General features: G+C 43.8%; 1 protein-coding gene and 1 pseudogene across 2 annotated transcripts in view; both read left to right on the forward strand.

Annotated features, from left to right (window-relative positions):
* The window catches only part of LOC135897007 (uncharacterized), a 109,385-nt gene that overhangs the window by 52,742 nt on the left and 38,074 nt on the right, over positions 1-18,569 (forward strand). For both annotated transcript variants that reach the window (XM_065425567.1, XM_065425568.1), the window contains 3 exons: positions 1,195-1,232; positions 12,512-12,617; positions 17,748-17,885. In XM_065425567.1, the coding sequence (XP_065281639.1) occupies positions 1,195-1,232; positions 12,512-12,617; positions 17,748-17,885 (282 nt within the window). The remainder of the gene's footprint in view (positions 1-1,194; positions 1,233-12,511; positions 12,618-17,747; positions 17,886-18,569) is intronic.
* On the forward strand, positions 159-957 carry LOC135896991 (piggyBac transposable element-derived protein 3-like; annotated as a pseudogene).

An 18,569-nucleotide genomic window follows, 5' to 3' on the forward strand; every position in this document is an offset into this window, starting at 1 on the left:
ATGTAGGGTGACAACCTAATTGAAGACCCCCCGAACACCCCGGAAGACATAGGCGAAAGTGGAAATGTCGTTTTGCGACTCACTCATGATTGCCCTCCGGAACAGAAGTATTTTTCGACAACTTCTTCGCTTCCATCAAGCTTTTAAATGAAATTAAAATGAGAGGACTTGGAGCGACTGCCACCATCAGAAAAACAAGATGTGGGAACTGCCCTTTGAAAACTGAAAAAGAATTGAAAAAAGCAGAGAGAGGATCACTCGACTTCCGCTCAGAAAAGAGCACAGGAATTGCCATCTGTGTCTGGAACGACAACCGCACAGTGACAGCTGCATGAAACATCCACAGCATTGAACCGTTTGATACATGCAGGAAGCTACGACAGACAGACCAAGACTTATGTGGATGTGCAGAGGCCTAACATCATTAGGGTGTACAACCAGAGCATGGGTGGAGTAGACAAAGCAGATATGCTTCTGTCATTTTACAGAAATGACTTGAAAACAAAGAAGTGGTACAAAAGGATATGCTTTCACCTTATCGATCTTGCGGTTGTGAATGCTTTTCTGCTTTACCGCGAAGCGAATTCGGCAGATATGCAGCTGGTTGACTTCAAGTTCAGGGTGGCACTTGGATTGATGCGCTCACTCGAGGGCATGCCCGGATAGAACCGGGATGGTGATGATCCTGTGCCTGCTAGTGTTGCGTCACCAACTAGTTCATTGAAGGCATCAGGCTCAGCAGCTGGAGTTGTTTCAAAGAAAGCCCATCATGTTGAACATTCTGTGCGGCACGACAACGTTGGCCATTGGCCAGTGAAAGTGGTGCAAAAAAACACCCCCATGTACAAGTTAAGCTCATACACCAGGCGCACAAGGTTCTTTTGCAAAAAGTGTTCTGTGTATTTGTGCGTTGATGCACCAAAAATCAACTGTTTTGAGAAATTTCATGCATCCTAAATTTTCGGGGAATTTCTACCCCCCACTCCTAGCTGCAACGTTTGTGGCATAATCAAATTTCCTATAAAATGAAGAGGGATCGTTTTAACTTTTTTCACGTGTCTTTCTATGCATATGAACTTTTTAAAAATATAGATTTCAGCAATGTTCACCTCGTGAGACACCTGTGGGATATAAAGGGTTATACTCCAGATGCAGGCGATACAATTTTAATGCAATGTTCAATTTCTTTCACAGACGTCTCCTTACGGATGCCCATGGAAATGAAGCTTCTGGCAAGTATTATATAAATCACTTGTATAAAGCCAGACGAACAAATTAGGGCCCAGGCTCGGATACATAAAAAAAACACTACCTAAGCACTCCGTACAGATGGTTAGCCAGCTCAGGTGAAACGTTCGGCCTCGGCGTTTATCACTGGACTTATCCCGATGGTTCAGTTAACGACAGCTTTGTAGGCTGATGGATCCTCGGTATGCAGTTGCTGGTCGCGCTCAGTTGCACAAGCATGTTCTTGTACCCCGATGCACCGTCATCGATCGGCACGGCGTAGACGAGCGCGTTCTCGGATCTGTTCACGGCGTTGCTTATCGAAAGCTGCCTACTCCTCAGGAGTAGGCAGCTTTCTGCCTACACATTTCAGTTTACCCATTTCGGAGCCGGAGACAAACTACTGCGTGCGCGCTCTGCTGCGATTGAGAACAATGGCGTCACTACTGGCGCATCCAATCGCGCGCCTTTCTCTCTCTCTCTCTATCTATCTGTCTATCTAACCTTTTTGCAGATGCAGTTGGGCCGGAGGGGTTTTTGGCGTACAGGCGACCATCAGATAGACGGACGAATGTGCTGGCCATATGCGGCTGCACTTTAAAGTGTTTTAGCGTTTAGCGAAACCTGCGCCATAAGTGAAAACAGTCTGACAGGTTCACATAAACGCCATACGTTAAAAAGCAGTGAAAGAGCATGCATAGCAACTTCGAAGGCGTCAGCCTGCTTATTATGGCTCCGTGAAGTTGGTGATTTCTCTAACTATGAGAATCCTATCAGCGAGCACCGTCTCCCTCATTGCTTACACAATTTCGTTGATTCTTAAGGCTGTTTCACATGGTGCGATTTTCAGTCAGCGACACTGAATCCCGTCACTCAGCGACCGTCGCGCCATCGCGGTATCTCTGACACTGGATTCTGGCAAGTTGGTGGCGCCATTGCTGAGTTGCAGCGAATGGCGCGATGTGGAATGGGAAATGTGTGACGAAACAAGGCGCCGTCAAAATAGGAGCTTTTTTATTTTACCGCCAAGTGTCAGCTCTGGGGAGCAATGTCGCGCACAAGCTTTAGTTATGTTTTAATAGGGAGTATCCACCAGCGCCAACCCATTTTTTTTCTTCTGTGAATACCCTTCTCATGGTCAGGGTTCTCTGTGATTAGTTGACCTAGCTAAACGTATTCCTCCACAGACTCTAGACGCCAACTTGCGATCATGTACTCTTATTTCCTTGCCAGGTTATTTGTCATTATCTTTGTCTTCTGCATAATAATTTTCAGCCCCACCCTTACACTCTCCCTGTTAAGGTCCTCAATCATTTGTTTTATCTCGTCTGCATTGTTGCTGAATAGAACAATGTCATCAACAATGTCATCGGCAAACCAAACGTTGCTGATATATTCGCCGTCAATCTATATTCCTAAGCCTTCCCAGTTTAATAGCTTGAATACTTCTTCTAAGCACGCAGTGAAAAGCATTGTAGAGATTGTGTCTCCTTGTCTGATCCATTTCGTTATAGGTATCTTCCTACTTTTCTAGTGTAGAATTAAGTTGGCTGTGGAATCTCTGTAGATATTTTCCACGGTATTTACGTACGCCTTCTGTACTCCTTGACTACGCAATGCCTCTATGACTGCTGGTATTTTTACTGAATCAAATGCTTTTTCATAATTTATGAAAGCCATATAAAGAGGCTTATTGTACTCTGCGTATTTCTCGATAACATGGTTAATCACATGGATGTGATCCATTGTAGAGTATCCCTTCCTGAAGTCAGCATGTTCCCTTGGTTGTCTAAAGTCCACGGTTGTCCTTTTTCACTGGCGATTATTTAAGTAAATATTTTAAATAATACTGGGAGTAAGCTAAAGGGCCTATAACGTTTTAGTTCTTTAACGTTGCCATTTTTGTGGATTAGTATAGTGTTTGCATTCATCCAGTTTCCTGGGACCCTTGCGTCGATAGACACTTCGTAAAGAGAGTCACCAGTTTTCCGAGCATTATGTCTCCTCCATCTCTGATTAAATGTACTGTTATTCCATCCTCTCCTGCCACTTTTCCATGTTTCATGCCTTGTAAGGTCCTTCTGACCTCATCTCTAGTTATAGGAGGAGCATCTGTATACTGTTCATTATTGTTTCGAATAGAGTGCTCCTGAGTCCGCTGGGTACTGTAAAGATTAGTATAGAATTATTTCGCTGCTTTTATTATACCTTCGAGATTACTGATGGTATTACCCTGCGTATCTTTGAGTGCATACAGCTTCGTTTGTCCTATGCCAGGTTTCCTTCTTACTGATTTGAGGCTGCGTCCGTTCTTAACGGCTTCTTCAGTATTTGTCGCATTTTAATTTCTAATATCAAATATTTTCGCTTTGTTGATCAGTTTTGACAGTTCCGCGAATTCTATCTGATCTCTTGAGTTGGACACTTTCATTCTTTGTAGTTTCTTTATTAGGCCCTTTGTTACTATGGAGAGCTTGCCTGCTGGTTGCCTTGCTGCCTTGCCTCCCACTTCAATTGCTGCCTTTGAAGCCAGCCTCTTTACGGTTTCATTCATTACCTCTGTCATCATCATCATCATCTCTCTCTTCTAAGGCTGCATATTTGTTTGCAAGTACCAGCTTAAGTTTGTGGGCTTTTACCCTTAGTGACTCTAAGTTGGCCTCTTTCTTCTTCACCAATTGTATTCTTTCTCTGTTCAAATTGAGGCAGGCATCATGCGGCATAAATCGCGAGCTCCTGTCTGGGAGCTTACCGTTATCATTGAAAAGGAAAGTATACAATCAGTGCATCTTACCGCTGCTGGCATATGGCGCACAGACTTGGACGCTAGCGAAAAAGCTTGAGAACAAGTTAAGGACCACGTAAAGAGCGATGGAACGAAGAATGCTAGGAATAACTATAAGAGACAGAAAGAGAGTGCTTTTGATCAGAGAGCAAATGGGTATAGACCATATTCTTATAGACATTAGGAGAAAAGGATGGCGCTGGGCAGGTCATGTAATGCGCAGACTAGATAACCGTTGGACCATTAGGGTGACAGAATGGGTACCAAGAGAAGGGAAGAGCACTAAAGGAAGGCAGAAGACTAGATGGTGCGACGAAATTAGAAAATTTGCGGGTGCTAGTTGGCATCGGTTGGCACAGGACAGGAGTAATTGGAGATTGCGGAGAGAGCCCTTCGCCCGGGAGTGGACATGAATAACCTGATAATGATGATGATCCACCAGCGCGTGCGGCTTAGGAGCTTCATAAACATTTCGTTTCTCTTTCGCTTACACAAGTCATTTAAAAGGAGAAGCTGCTGGCTATCCAGGTGGAGAGAAGGATGCCGCTTCGACATAAGGCACGTACCCAATTGATCGCCACCATCGCCAACCTCTTTATCGCTACAAGTTGTGCCAGATGCTTATACAGGCAAACTCAATAGTAGTTTGTTCTTCTGCAAAAGCAAATACTAATCCAGGAAAAAGTTGTGGCTTCCATAGTAGCAACGAAACTAGAGTGTATTAAACGGAACCACTCCACTGACGCCGCACAAGCAACACGTTCATACTTGCGTTGTTGTGCAGCGTCTCACTCACCGCATCTGCAAGCTGTCGTAAATTCTCAAAGGTCTTATACGGTAAAAATTGTGTACTCATTCCATTATAGAATAATATTAGGGAAGTTTGAGTATGTGACTAGTGTCCATGTTTTTATTTAACAATGCAGGCATGGATACTTCGGGAGCGGGGGCCAACTTTGCGCATCGCTGGGACGGAAATCGCGCTGCCGCAAACGCACGTGAAAGGTGTGAGCGAAACGCGCTGTGCGACGTGCGTGGCAGAACATTTTTTTCGCCCCATTCGCGCCATGTGAAACATGCTTTAAACAATTCTTCGGCGGGCTGTACACCAGTGGTATCAAATCAATGTTTACTGAGAGAAGGCTTTGAGATAACGGCGAAGCATGAAACATATATATAGAGCATACAGTCGGATCACGGTTAGACTGGTGTGCACCATTGATAGGGTGTTCCTCTTCTGCAGACGCAATCAGGAATCTCTATTTTCACATTTTAGTCAGCGTCAAGAACACAGTAACAGAAAGTGTGAATAATAAAACTAGCTTTTATTGGGTAAACTTATGCCCACAACAGCAAGTTACAATGAAACCACAACGTAAGCGTCTAACACTGTCGGCAATCATCGAGAATCTGATCACAGGCTCAAGCGCTTCGTCTTTTAAACATGAATAATCGAAGGTTCCAGAGAAATCCATGGTGCCCGCCTGTCTCTCATAAAGTAGTACACAATTCGCGTCGCGGATACATGCAAATCAGATTACATTAGGTTCAGTGACAACAGACAGCTCTTAGAACCATCGATAACATTCCAGAAACTTTTGATCCACGAATGCTCGTCATGCGCGCAGCGATAACATTTCTTAGAGGGGTAAAATGCGGTCACCCGATGAAATATAAACAAGCACACGTGCCAAGACCTCCGCTTGAGAAGCATCGTCCCGATGCTACAAAACAAAAGCGAACAAGAAGACCCACAGTAAAGATACAACAATCTAACGAGCTTATTCAGCGGGCTTAAAAGGGCTTCAGAAGCACCATGTGGACTACTTCAGACAGTGCGTGGCGACGACGTTATTAGAAAATGCCGTCTGTCACGACCTCATAGTCAAGTGCACCAGTGCGTCGGCTGATTTCATATCATCCGATATAGCGTCGTAACAATTTCTCAGTAAGTCCTCATCACCGTATCTGAGCCGAGACCCAAACGCGGTCGTCAGGCTGGTATTCCACATAGCGTCGTGGAAGAGTGTATTGCCGGCTGTCGCTCCTACTGGTTCTTGATGCGCAAGCGGACTAACTGTTGGGCTTCTTCAGCGCGCGGGCGATAAGCGGCGACGTCGACATCTTTTAGTCAGTTACATGCGGCAGCATGGCGTCCTGGGTCGTTGTCGGGTTCCTTCCGTAAACCAGCTTCAATTGCGCGATTTATGTAGTTTCTGGCCCTGCCGTGTTGTAAGCGAATCTGACAAATTGGACCATGGCATCCCACGTCTTGTGTTCGACGTCGACGCACATAGCTAGCATGTAGGCGAGGGCCTTGTTCAGCCGCTCCCTAAGACCACTCGTCTGCGGGTGCTAGGCAGTTGTTCTCCAGTGGCTTGCCTGACTGTATTGGAGAATGGCTTGGTTGAGCGCAGCTGTAAAGCTGTTCCTCCATCGGCATTGAGGATTTCTCGGGCACCAAGTCACAGCAGCATGTTCTCGACGAAGAACTTCACCACTTGGCTTGCACTACCTTTCATCGGTGCTAGCGTTTAAGCGAAGCCTGTGAGGTTGTCCTTCGCTTCAACGATCCGCTCATCCCCGTCTGCTAAAATGGTCTGCATGGAGGCACGATCGGCTGTAGTAACACCGTCGGCGTTGTCGGTTGTCTCTAGCATCGCCGGTAGTCTCGACATATCCTGACGTTACGTGCGACGTCGGTTGTCAGGTGCCGTGCATAGCAGGCGCCGAGCAAACTCCTAGTGACATGACCTTGAACTAATAGAGGCTGTCTGGTGTGATAAACACGCTCTTCTCTCGATCCCTTTCGTAACCAGTTTCGAGGTCCGTCGACGAAAAGTACTTAGCATTGCAGAGTCGGTCTAGGGCGTCGTCTATCGGTGGGAGCGAGTGCACGTCCTTCTTTGTGATTTCTGTTCAAGTGACCGTAATTGACGCAGGAGAATTCCATACATTTTCTTCATTAGGAGCACAGGATATGCCCACGGGATTTTCGACGGCTGGATGATGTTATCACGCAGTATATCGTCGACTTGTTGCCTTTCAGCTTTACGTTTTCACGTCGAAACTCCGTCAGGGATCTGATGGAGTGGTTGAGAACACTCTTCAGTTATTATGTAGTGCTTTACAAATGGTGTTTGTCGAATCATTGATGATGTCCAAAAACAGTCTTTGTACTGTCGAAAAATTCTGACCTCTTGCTGCTTACTGATAGGGATACTTGCATTTATATCGAAGTCTGGTTCGCGAACTCTGGTCGTTGGGGTAGATGCGGCAGGATACGAGAGGCCAAATGCATTGATGGTTTGCACAATTTCCTCGATATATGCGATCTCCATGCCCTTGTTGATATGCTTGAACCAATCGCTGAAGTTTGTCAGCATCACTTTTGCTTTGCCGTCATGCAGTCTTGTGACGCAAATTTCAGGGTAGAGCAGTAGACTTTGTTCGCCCCTTGATGGACGCTTTCTACGTATGCGGGTGTTTCGGTGCCGACAGAAATGACAATGCTGGAGCGAGGCGCGGCGCTCACATGATCTTCGAGCATACTGAAGGTGTGGTGACTACGAAGCTCTCTGGTGGTATCACGTCATCTTCAGTTAGCGTTGTAGATGATGATGTCAATGACTTGAGGTTGATGATAGTGCCGTTTTCATTCAGGAAGTCCACGCCACGAATTCCCTCTCGTGAACAATGTAGGAGGATAACCAAGGTGATTGGGTAGGTTCGGACATGAGCAGCAATTCTTGTGGCGCCGATTCCGGTTGTTATTATTGTGTCACTCCAGCTGTCCGGATTTGGGGGCATTCCCATGCAGTGTTAATGTTATTCAACCGGGGGATAATAAGTCCATTCATCACGAAGTAGTCGGGTCCTGTGTCCGCTAATGCGGTGACTGTGTGGTCATCTAGAAGGACGTTGAGGTCGCTGGTTCCGTGTGTTACATTGCAGTTCGATGAAATATTCGAGCTATTAAACTGGGAAGGCTTAGGAGTAAGGATCAACGGGGAATATCTCCACAGCCTTCGGCATGCAGATGACATTGTCTTGTTCAGTAACAGCAGAGACGAGTTTCGACAAATGATAAAGCAACTTCACAGAGAGAGTGAAGTAGTGATGTTGAAGAATAATATGCAGAAGACGAAGGTAATAAATAAAAGCTTGGCAAGAGAACAAAAGTTCAGGACCACCACTCAGCCTCTATGGTATAAAGTTTGTAAACAAGGATAAAGTGCATCAGAGAGGCTGGCCAACGTTTCGATAGGAGGACCTATCTTCGTCAAAGGTGGCCTCGTCATCCTCAGCGTGTTAGTTTTAAAGGGTTAGTGCAGTGACGTCACGTGCGGGTGTTGTCACTGGCAGCTGGTTTTAAAGAGAGAGATTACAAGAGGAAACAGGCGCTGTCGTCCGACGTCTGTGAGCCTCATTCTCAAGACGAGGGGACAAGAGCGTGAGATGGGCACGCGGGGAGAAAAGAAAAGAAATAGAAGCAGAAAAAAAGGAAAAAAAGGAAAAAAAGGGGGGGTGAAGCCAGGGCGGCACCAAGACAGACAAAAAAGGGGGGGGAGTGAAAGAAAAAGAGAGAGAAAAATGAAATCTTTAAGAAATACGGGGGCTTCGGAGCGTGTTGGGGATGCGAAAGGTGAGGAGGTATTCAGGGAGAGTCGTTGGCGGCAAGTTTTTGAGGCATTAGAACGGCCGGTCAAGGGGTCTGTGCGCGAGTAACACAAGAGACAAAAAAAGGAGAAAACCCAGACACACACACACAAAAATAAAACATGAGTTGAAAGTGACTTGAGTAGCATAGTAGTAATAGGTCGAGTAATTTTGAAATAGTTAAGGTGGCGACGAGGAGTCTGCGGTGCAATGTATGGGGTGAGTGAAAGGCAGCGGTATGGTCTTTCAAAGGGCACTGCCCCACGCGCTTAACGTAGGTGTTGTTACGGTGGCATCCAGAAATGGCGATACTCTGGGTTGAGGCGCCGAAAAAGGCATATTGACTTCGGAATGTGTTGTCGAGGGGGTTTTAAGAAAAAAAAGGATTAAAAAAAGAGGGGGAGGGGGAGGGGGGGCCGAAACCGGTATAACAAACAGGAGGGTGACGGGCGCAGAAGCGGGCGGGGGCAAGTGTACATGGAAGAAGGGGATCGTACAGTTGGTATAGACGTAAAAACCTGAAAGAGTACATTAAATTGAGTAGTAGGCAGGAAAAAATTTTTTTCGATATGGAAGAGTAGGTGAGGTTAAGAATTAAAGTTGGCTGGTGGCCTAATGTGTTTTGTGTATTGGTTGCTGATATGAGAGTTGCAGATTTAAGTTACAGCTTTTAAGGATTCTAAGTTGCCGCGTGCCAAATTAATTCCTGTCGGGTGTAGGCAATTAAACTTGTGTATGAGGTATGATTCCGCATACTTCCTTTCGCGAGGGGAACGGAAATTTGTTTGTAGTATATAGAGCCTTGCTTTGTCAAACATATGTCCATGTTCATTAAAGTGGCTGGCTACTGCTTTGGGTAAATTGTGTTTTGTGTCCGCGCGGTGACCATTGAGTCTTGTATTGATTTGTTGTCCAGTCTCACCTATGTATTGTTTGCTACAAGTGGCGCATTCTAGACAGTAGACTGCTTTGCTTGATGTGCAGGTGAAAGCCGAAGTTACCTTGTGTGTGTAATTCGACGCTGTACTTTTTACTGTAGTAGTAGATTGAATGTGTTTGCATGTAGAGCACCTGGGGCGGCCACAGGGATTGGTTCCCAACTTCTTCTTTTTCTGTAGTTTGGCGTGCACAAGAACATCTTTAAAATTAGTATGGCGTCTGTAGGCCACTCTGCGAGGGTCGGGAAAAATCTTCTTAAGTTTCTGGTTGCTGGTGAGAATCGGGTAGTATTTACTTAGGATGTTATTCACGTTTGGGAGTGCATTTGAGAATTTAGTAGTAAGAAGAGGCGTTGTTGTTCTTGTGATCCTCGGGCGGGGCTTGAGGACCTCGGCTCGATCAAGTTTGGTTGCAGCAATATAAGCTGTTTGAAGGTCACTGTTTGGGTGGTTCCTGTTTGATAGCGTTTCTTTAAGGTGATCGAGTCTATCTATGTAGTCTTGGTTTTCAACGCAAATGCGACGTAGTCGTGTGGCTTGGCCTTCAAAGATGCCTTGTTTGCAATGTCTGGGATGGTGGCTGGTATATTCTAGGTACTGTTGTTTGTCGAAAGGTTTCCTATACAGCGTTGTCTTTAGTTCACCATTGTCAATGTATATTGTTGTGTCCAGAAACTTTATGCGCTCAGTTGAGGATTCTGATGTGAATTTTATTGTTGGGTGAACAGAATTTAGAAAGGCTACATATTTATCTAGACTGTCTTGACTATGTCCCCAGATTATGTGTATGTCGTCTATGTATCGTAGGTATGTGTGGGTCTTGGTAGTGCAGCGCGATAGGAAATCGGTTTCTAGAATCCCCACAAATATGTTCGCGTAGGTTGGTGCAAAAGGCGTACCCATGCTTGTACCATGTATCTGTAGGTAGTAACTCTCTTCTAATTCGAAGTAGTTATGTGTTAGAACTAATTCAAGGAGAGACAGGTAGGCTTCAGTAGAGTGTTGTGCACTGTGTTTAGACAGCGTTTGTTTTATAGAAGATAAGTCATCAGGGATTAGAATGTTGGTGTACAGCGCCGTGACGTCTAGTGTTGCGAGAATTGTGTCGTGGGGTAGTGTGCCTTTAGTATTAATGTATTCTATAATTCTCAGCAGGTGGGGCATATCTTGTACAAATGACGGAAGTGCTTTTGGCAAGTCACCAAGGTAGTGGTTAAGGAATGTGGATATGCTCTCTGTCGGGGTGTTGTTGTTTGATACTATCGGACGGCCTGGGATAATAGCAGTGTATAGTTCAGCGGATGTAATTTTATGAATTTTCGGAAGGAGGTAAAAACGCCCGGCAGTTTTGTTGCTTGGTTTAAGAAATTTGTATTCTCATGGTGTTATCAATTTATCAGCCAAAAGTGATTTCAGCCTGTTGGTAATTGTCACTGTGTAGGGCAATGTCGGATCGTTATCTAGTTTGCCGTAATGTTCTCGGTTGTTTAGTTGTCTGTAAGCCTCGTGCTTGTATTTTTCTATTGGCCAAATAACTATACTTCCATCCTTATCTGCTTCCTTAATAACAATGTCATTCCGGCAACTCAGATTTGTAATGATATTACTCTCCGACGCAGTTATGTTTTTAGGTCGCTTAGATGTATTGGATTGGCTTATAATTTCTTTAGTGATAGTTTTAAGGTATATGTCAAGTTCTATGGCTTGTTCTGGTTCGGGAGTTCAAGTGGATTGGGCTTTAAGTGGTGTCGTCCCGGTGTCTGGTGTGTCTGCAAAAAAGTGTCGGATACGCATTCGTCGGGAGAATTCTGAGAAGTCCTTGTGAAGCTCGAATTCATTTATTGTGTTGTTTGTGGGGCAAAAGTTTAAGCCCTTGCTGAGTACGGCTATTTCTTTTTGACTAATTATTTCTGAAACGTGTATAACATTGTAGCGGTTTAGTTCTGTGGAAATTTCCTTCCTGTCTGGTACTTCTAAGCTCGAGGTCCCTCTTGTCTGCGTGTGGTGGCTGTTTGGCTGGAAGGTTGTTTTTTGATTAAAATTTGCTTTTTTCTTTTGTTTTTGAACCGATTTTTTAGATTGTTTTTCGCCGTAATGCTCTAAATTTCTCTTCTCATCTGGTGTCAGGGTTATGTTCCTAAGTCTGTGGTTAAAAGTTTCGATTTGCTCTTCGCAGTGTTCTTTGAGGATATTCAAAAGTGAAAGTGAGGCATTATGTAATGTTGTTTGCCAGTTTGCGCGATGGTGTGGTGGGAGTGTTCCTAGAGCTGGTACAGCCTCGAGTGTTAGACCTTTAGGAATTATATTTTTCTCTGTGCAGCTTGTGTAGGTTTTCCGATGGGAGGTGTAGCTCACACGTTTCTTGGTAAGTTTTCTAGCCTGTAGGAATTCGGTGCTTCGTGGCATGCTTTTCCATTCGCCGATGAAGAAAAAAGACCAGACCACTCGTGATAACGGCGGTTCAAGAAAATAAATTTTGGTGGCAGCAGCAGCATGCCAGCGTTCGGAAAACCTAGTCTTCTGAAGAATGAGAATTAGAAAAACAACATTCAGGGGCCACTCTCAACTGGTATGACTTAGAGTTCGGGTGGGTTTGTTGCACATACATGCAGCTAAAATGTCGGCCGCATGTTGCACTTTGAAGTGGGAAGCTCTTAATTTCATGATACTTGAAAGAATTCTGGTTCTACTTCTGCGGCGGGAACATCTCGCGTGGTGCTACTTTTAGAAGCATTTTTTCAGCATTAACCTCGTCCAGAGCGGCGCGTTGCTCGACAGTGATGACGATTCACAACTTATATTTAGGTACTTCCGCAATAGCGAATTGTTGGACAATCGCTTGATACTTTTTTGTAGTTTCTTGTAGGGTTACTTTCATATGCATGTAGTATTTGTATTACAGGTTTTGCGATTAAAGGAAGTGTATGCACTCCAAACAATGTTGTGTTGGTGAAAGACGACGGAGTGTACTCAGCTGTGGATAAGCTTGCCAAGGTCATTGTGCACGCGTAAGCCTCCTTTTGTGTTTTCTCCCTACTACCGCTTCCTTAGAATGTTTAACATGTGTTGTTATCGCATTGTTGATAGGGTCCAATCAACACTTTCTTAATTTGCAGTGTGATGTTTGCATACATGCACACACGGATATTATTAGCGTACAGTCTAATACAAATGCAGAGGAAAACAGAAGCAACTACAAAGTTAGTCCTAATAAGAGCGATTTCATCCTTCAAGCGAGTAACTACAGGAATATACGTGACATGGGCAAATTAATTATGACAAGTGTTAAATCTCTGGTCCGAAAGCGCAACAGGAGGATGAACAGTAACAGCTAGTCCCCATGCTCCACGCTCTTTTACCTGATGTGAGCTGCTGAAGCGGTTGCAACGGGGTTGTCTCAATAAGTCTAAAAAATGTAGATATTTGCAAGTTTAGGCCCTCTTTATTTGAATGCATGCCGGGCAGCACCTCACGTCTTCGTGAGAAATTTTCGCGCAATATAAAAGACGGAATACGACTAGCGATGCCGTTAAAGTTCACAATAAAATAACTGAGAAATTAAATGCGCCAGTCATTGAAGGAGTGGGAGACGTTGTTGGTCGAGGGTGCCTAGGCGGACTCTGTTCCAAGGAGATTGCAAACTTAGGTGAAAGGTGTACGCCATTTTCGCGAATTGCATGCCTAGCCCCTGTTCCCTAATCCAGTCTGCACTAAATCAATACTGGCCATGGAATTCAAGCAAACATGGTTATTTAAAATGGCCTAAAGTAATTAACTTATCTCGTAAACCACGATATATTCAGTGATCTATTTTAGTGAGCTCCAGAGGTGAGGCGAGGAAAAAAAACTAATTTAGATGTAATATACATGTACCAGATAACCTGATGCATTGCCGAACGAACAGAAATAGGATTGAAAAATAATGTAGCCACGGGGCCACCAGAGCCTGTGATGTTTTCACGTGCAACTCTGTTATCCAGCAGAAAGAGCGAACAAGCCCCTTTCTTTAGAAGACCTCATTATTTTGTGTCAGGACACAAGAGTGGCCTCAACTCCCGAGTTCGAGTAAGCCAAATAAAACAATCTTCCCTCCTTCAACCTGATGGATACATTAGTTGTCAACGAATTACGCTTTTCCGTGTATGATATGTCTACATGTACCCAGGTTACATTAGTAGCCTGTACACTATTAAAACACTTAGCATCGTTACAAGGATACAAGGAAAAGAGAACTGCTTTTCCAAGCCTGACGTATGGACGCGGCACGTTATCGGGTCCTATATACCCCGTACTCATTCCCACTCCGCAAACCTCTTTATTATTGAGCTTTAGCTAGTAAAATTTCAAACCGTTTTAACAGAGCAATCTGGTTGAGTTGGTGATTGAACGTGTTCTTAGGGGGGCAGCGCAACCAGGACGAAAGGCAAACAGAGGTACACGATACGAGCGCCGAATAACAACTCGTTTACTTTTGAAACAAGTCAATAAAATATACAGAAAATGTAAACACTTGTAAAGTGACGCTTACAAGCCTGAAAGGGTGTTAGCCTACCTTGCCATTCAAAAACTCAGTTTCTTTATCCTGCAGAGTGATACAAGTCTAGCTAACGCATGCGCCTGAGTTTACATGCATGAAGTAGGCTTTCACAATCTCGCGGTTCATTTGATTCATATTTTTACGAAATAATTTGGTTTGTTCAAACAAAGGTTTGCATAAGCAATCTCTACAATGCGCGGCCAGATTCGAGCCTGTTACATTCCTAATGGCACCTTGATGCTCCCTAAGGCGGATGTTAAGGCAGCGTCCCCTAAGCTCAAAGTAATTTTCGCCGCACAAAAGTGGAATGACGTAGACCACTACCACCGAACATGCCACGAGCTGTACACGGCCGCGCATTGTAGAGATTGCTTATGCGAACCCTTGTTCGAACAAACCGAAATATTACATGAATATAAGAATCAAATCAACCGCGATATTGTAAAAGTCTGCTTCATGCACCTAACTCAGGCACATGTGTCAGCCCCACTTCTATAGCTCTACACGATAAAGAAACTGAGTTTTTTAATGGCAAGATGTGCTAACACCATTTTACTATTGCAAGCGTCACTTTAACGTGTTTACATTTTCTATACATTTTAGTCAATCTTTTGAAAAAAATAAACCAGTTGTTAGTCAGCGCTCGCATCTTGTACGTCCTTTTGTCTTTCGTCCGGGTTGAGCTGTCCACCCCTAGGAACATGTTCATACCGTTTACAGATCACCAGTTTAACCAAGCCATAGAGAGCAATAGTAATGCTTGTAGCGGGCGCTTTCGATACTTTCCTTAAGAAAGTTGAGCTTGAAAAGCGGTTGTATCGTGTGGGGTGTAGTCGAAAACAAATGATGAAAATATTGTGTGTTAACGACTATATCGCTATCAGCGATTTACAACAGCACATATGTGGAACAAAGTAGGTCACAAAAGTAGTACTTTTCTGTGCTCCCTGGGTAAACTCTGCGTGAGAAAATTTCGGTACCAGTGTTGTTTAAGCCATACACCTGTCCGATGATCTCGTATTGAACTAGTTCGAATGCTTTTCCAGGCATGGGAATACACTCGTTAACTGTTTTTATTACTTCATTTTTGTCATCAAAGGCCTTGTTGTGACTAGGCGTGATAGAAAATATACTGACAAGTTTTCGCATAGAACCGCGTAGATGAACAGGAAAGAAGACGACAAACGATCGCGCTTCTGTTGTTTCTTTCTCTGAAAGTCAGTGTGTTACTGCGCGACAGTTAGTCGTGGTGTTGAACCAACATGTACAAGTACCGGCAATTCGATAACAATATAAGTGTGTTTTTTATGGTCTCCTGAAAGGTCTAAATCAATAACTATTTCAGTATTTCTAGAAATGTGCAAAGAATACTTGGAGAGCGCTAAATTAAATTTGCTAAATAGTTTCTTTTTGTGTGTGCGTGTGCACTATTTGGACGCGTTTGTGAATCGCTTACAAACTTAACCTGCTGCTGGGGGTGAAGCAAAAACGTCAACAGTTTCATATTTATAGAAAATCAGACCCACAATTTGGTTCAGGCCTACAAAAAGTTTGAAGTATTTCGCATTGAACTTGCGCTTTCAAAACAACTATTAGAGAACTTTGATTAGCGGGCTCCAAGCGCTATGGGGCCCCAAAACAAGCGTCCCCTTGAACTAAAACTATCTATTGCATACTTGCTTTCATGCGTTATATACGACGATCATAGTAGGTTTCTCATGTGAACTCGGTAAAATAAAGAAGTCATGTTGTTTATTCACAGCAGCAATTATTCTTAATCATGAAACTAACTCTTTATTCGGCAAACCTGTGCTAAGGTTGCCCTAAAAGCACAACGATAGCAGCCAGCACAGTGGGCAATCGCCGAAAATATGATCTCCGGGTCAAGCGCGCCGTCTTTCATGCATGCATCGTCGAAGGTTCCAGCGTAATCACTGGTTACCGCATGACTTCAAGGAAATAGTATGCAAGTCACGTTGCGCATACAACCAGATTATACATGGTTCGGTGACAACAGAAGCAAAATACAAAGTGAGCGATAGCCTTCGAATGAGTTACAAATCATACAAGTGTATCTTGCGCTGAATGATAAACTTGATTTCTCAATGGGCGAAATGCAGTCCCCAGGGAAAGAGTAAATATGTGCGCGTGCCAACACGGTGAAATTAAGATATGGGTAATGTGCACACGAAGTTCCAACAATAGCAGTCAGTTATATAATTTTTTTCAATAATTTACGCTTCCATGCGCTACTGCGCCTTGTGCTTGTATTTTGCGAAGGACGCAGTGTTTGGCCTATTCCCACGGGAAAATTATATCGAACACAAATATTAAAATTTGCGATAGTGGAGGCAACCATACGGAGATAAAGCGCAGGAAATAGGAGGTGTGCAAATGATATATAGCGTTGGTAAAAATTTGTTCAGCAACAGCGTGAAGCTGTCGTGCGGCCAATATGCACTGTTTTCCAGTTTACTGTGTTTTGCGAAAATTGAGGGCTTCTGAAGCGTAACATCCCAGACACTTCTAGGGCTATGGCCATAATTTAAATATTTGGAAAGTATAACTCACAGCTTGTTTGCTCCCTATTTTAGCGCGTCAAATGACGCACCGGCATTAGTATTTCTCGGAAATAGGGGAAAGGAATGGATGATATGTAAAAAACGTTTGGAGCTAAAAGATAGGTTTCTTAGGAAATCACTTACTGAAGCTATCAAGGATGTATAGGTGGTTTATAGCGGGTGTAGTATTTCCCCAATGAGGGCGGCTTTAGGACTCACATGATTAGAAATTTAGAATTAAGTACAGTCACTGATGCAATTTATTTGATATGCACTGAGAAGCGTTATATAGGGGCAACTTTTCAAACAGGCGAGATATATGTGGCCAATATTTCATATTTGTAGTTAATTTAGGAGCACCTGAATGTAATTCTGCAGCTGCTCGGAACTTCACCGCTCAGAAGTGGGTGGTCGTACGATACGAAGTCATACATGTCTGCTGTATTGTTTCATAATTTACAATCGGTTACACTCTGAAGACTTCGTTCCTTGCGAGCTGTCTATCTCAGCCTTTCATTGTGCTGATGCCCTTGGCACAGTTTATGGCATAAAACTATGTAAATAATTCCATATCTGCCATCTATAAATTTAAATTATTTGAACAAACAATAATATCACTGAACGTTTTCCTAAATAATAACACTTTCGACGAGGAATTTATGACATGCTGAAGTATGACGCTCTCTCACGCAAACGTGTCACAGACGCATATAAATACCAAAATGTAAAGGGAGCCTCACGCTCATATTTGTGTGTGGAGGTTGCGTGATACGACAAGTGCAAGCAGAAACTGGTTTTAGTTTGACAGAACGAATGAAATAGTGCAACTACAAGCCATTTGCATCCCAGCCAGCGCTCCTCCTTATCTCAAGCCGATTGCTGGATGTTGTCCTGACAAGGTGCTTTATGCACAGTTTTTTTTCCTCCTTTAATCTTTATGCAAAATTGGTTGCGCCTGTATTGCAGATGCTCTTCGATATAAGCATACTGACTTGGAAAGGTCATGTATTCATACAATGTTTTCGGAACCTCTTTTGCAGACTTGGCGTAGATGTGGATGGTTCTGGCGCTGCCAGTCGCTGTTCAGCCCGTGATGGATACCTCATGGGAAAAGGAAAACTGAAGGTTCCTTTGAGCTTCTCACCATGTACCAAGTCTCTTCTCCCTGCAGCTTTAAGGTAACATATGTGGAAACAACGCTTAATCTAGATCATTCAGTAAAAAAAAAGTACGCTTTATCCACTGCATCATTGTAAGAAGGCAGGCTTTGTCGAGTTGACCTGCGCTAGCGCGCGCCACGTCCACTATCAAAGTGATCATAATCCCCCTATAAGGGTAGTGGGCCGCGTAATCAATGTTAGGCCAAAACCAACTCGCTAAAGCCTCAATGCAAATGTGTCTTACGCCATCCTGGAGGCAGAAAGCTTACGAGATATTTGCATAGGCTTCGAATAAATATGAATTTTCTCCTTGTATCGCCCTGTCAAAAGAAAAACGAGACTCACAGTCTACCGAAATATACAAGCGGTCATAAAAAGCAAGCTACTTTTTACTGTTGAGTTACTTCTACAGAGTGAAGCAGGAGCATGCTGACGCTTTCGCGTCTTGTTTGATAATAGCAAACAAATGCAGAAAATAAAATATTCAGCTTAGTTTGATATTTCATATACAATTCAGTATTCAAAGAGGCCTTCAATGTGCACATCATAAGGGCAACCGAAGTCAAGCATAGTGGCCACATGTAGCTGAAGGTAGATGTTCCCATTCGTCCATGTCTGCCTTCTTTTAGCCTTTTCTCTCTGTCCTCTCTTTAACCCCTATCTTAGTACAACGCCTTGGCGGGCTAGTTGGTGCGGATCCAC

Source organism: Dermacentor albipictus, chromosome 7, assembly GCF_038994185.2.
Source record: "Dermacentor albipictus isolate Rhodes 1998 colony chromosome 7, USDA_Dalb.pri_finalv2, whole genome shotgun sequence".
Classification (NCBI taxonomy): Eukaryota; Metazoa; Arthropoda; class Arachnida; order Ixodida; family Ixodidae; genus Dermacentor; species Dermacentor albipictus.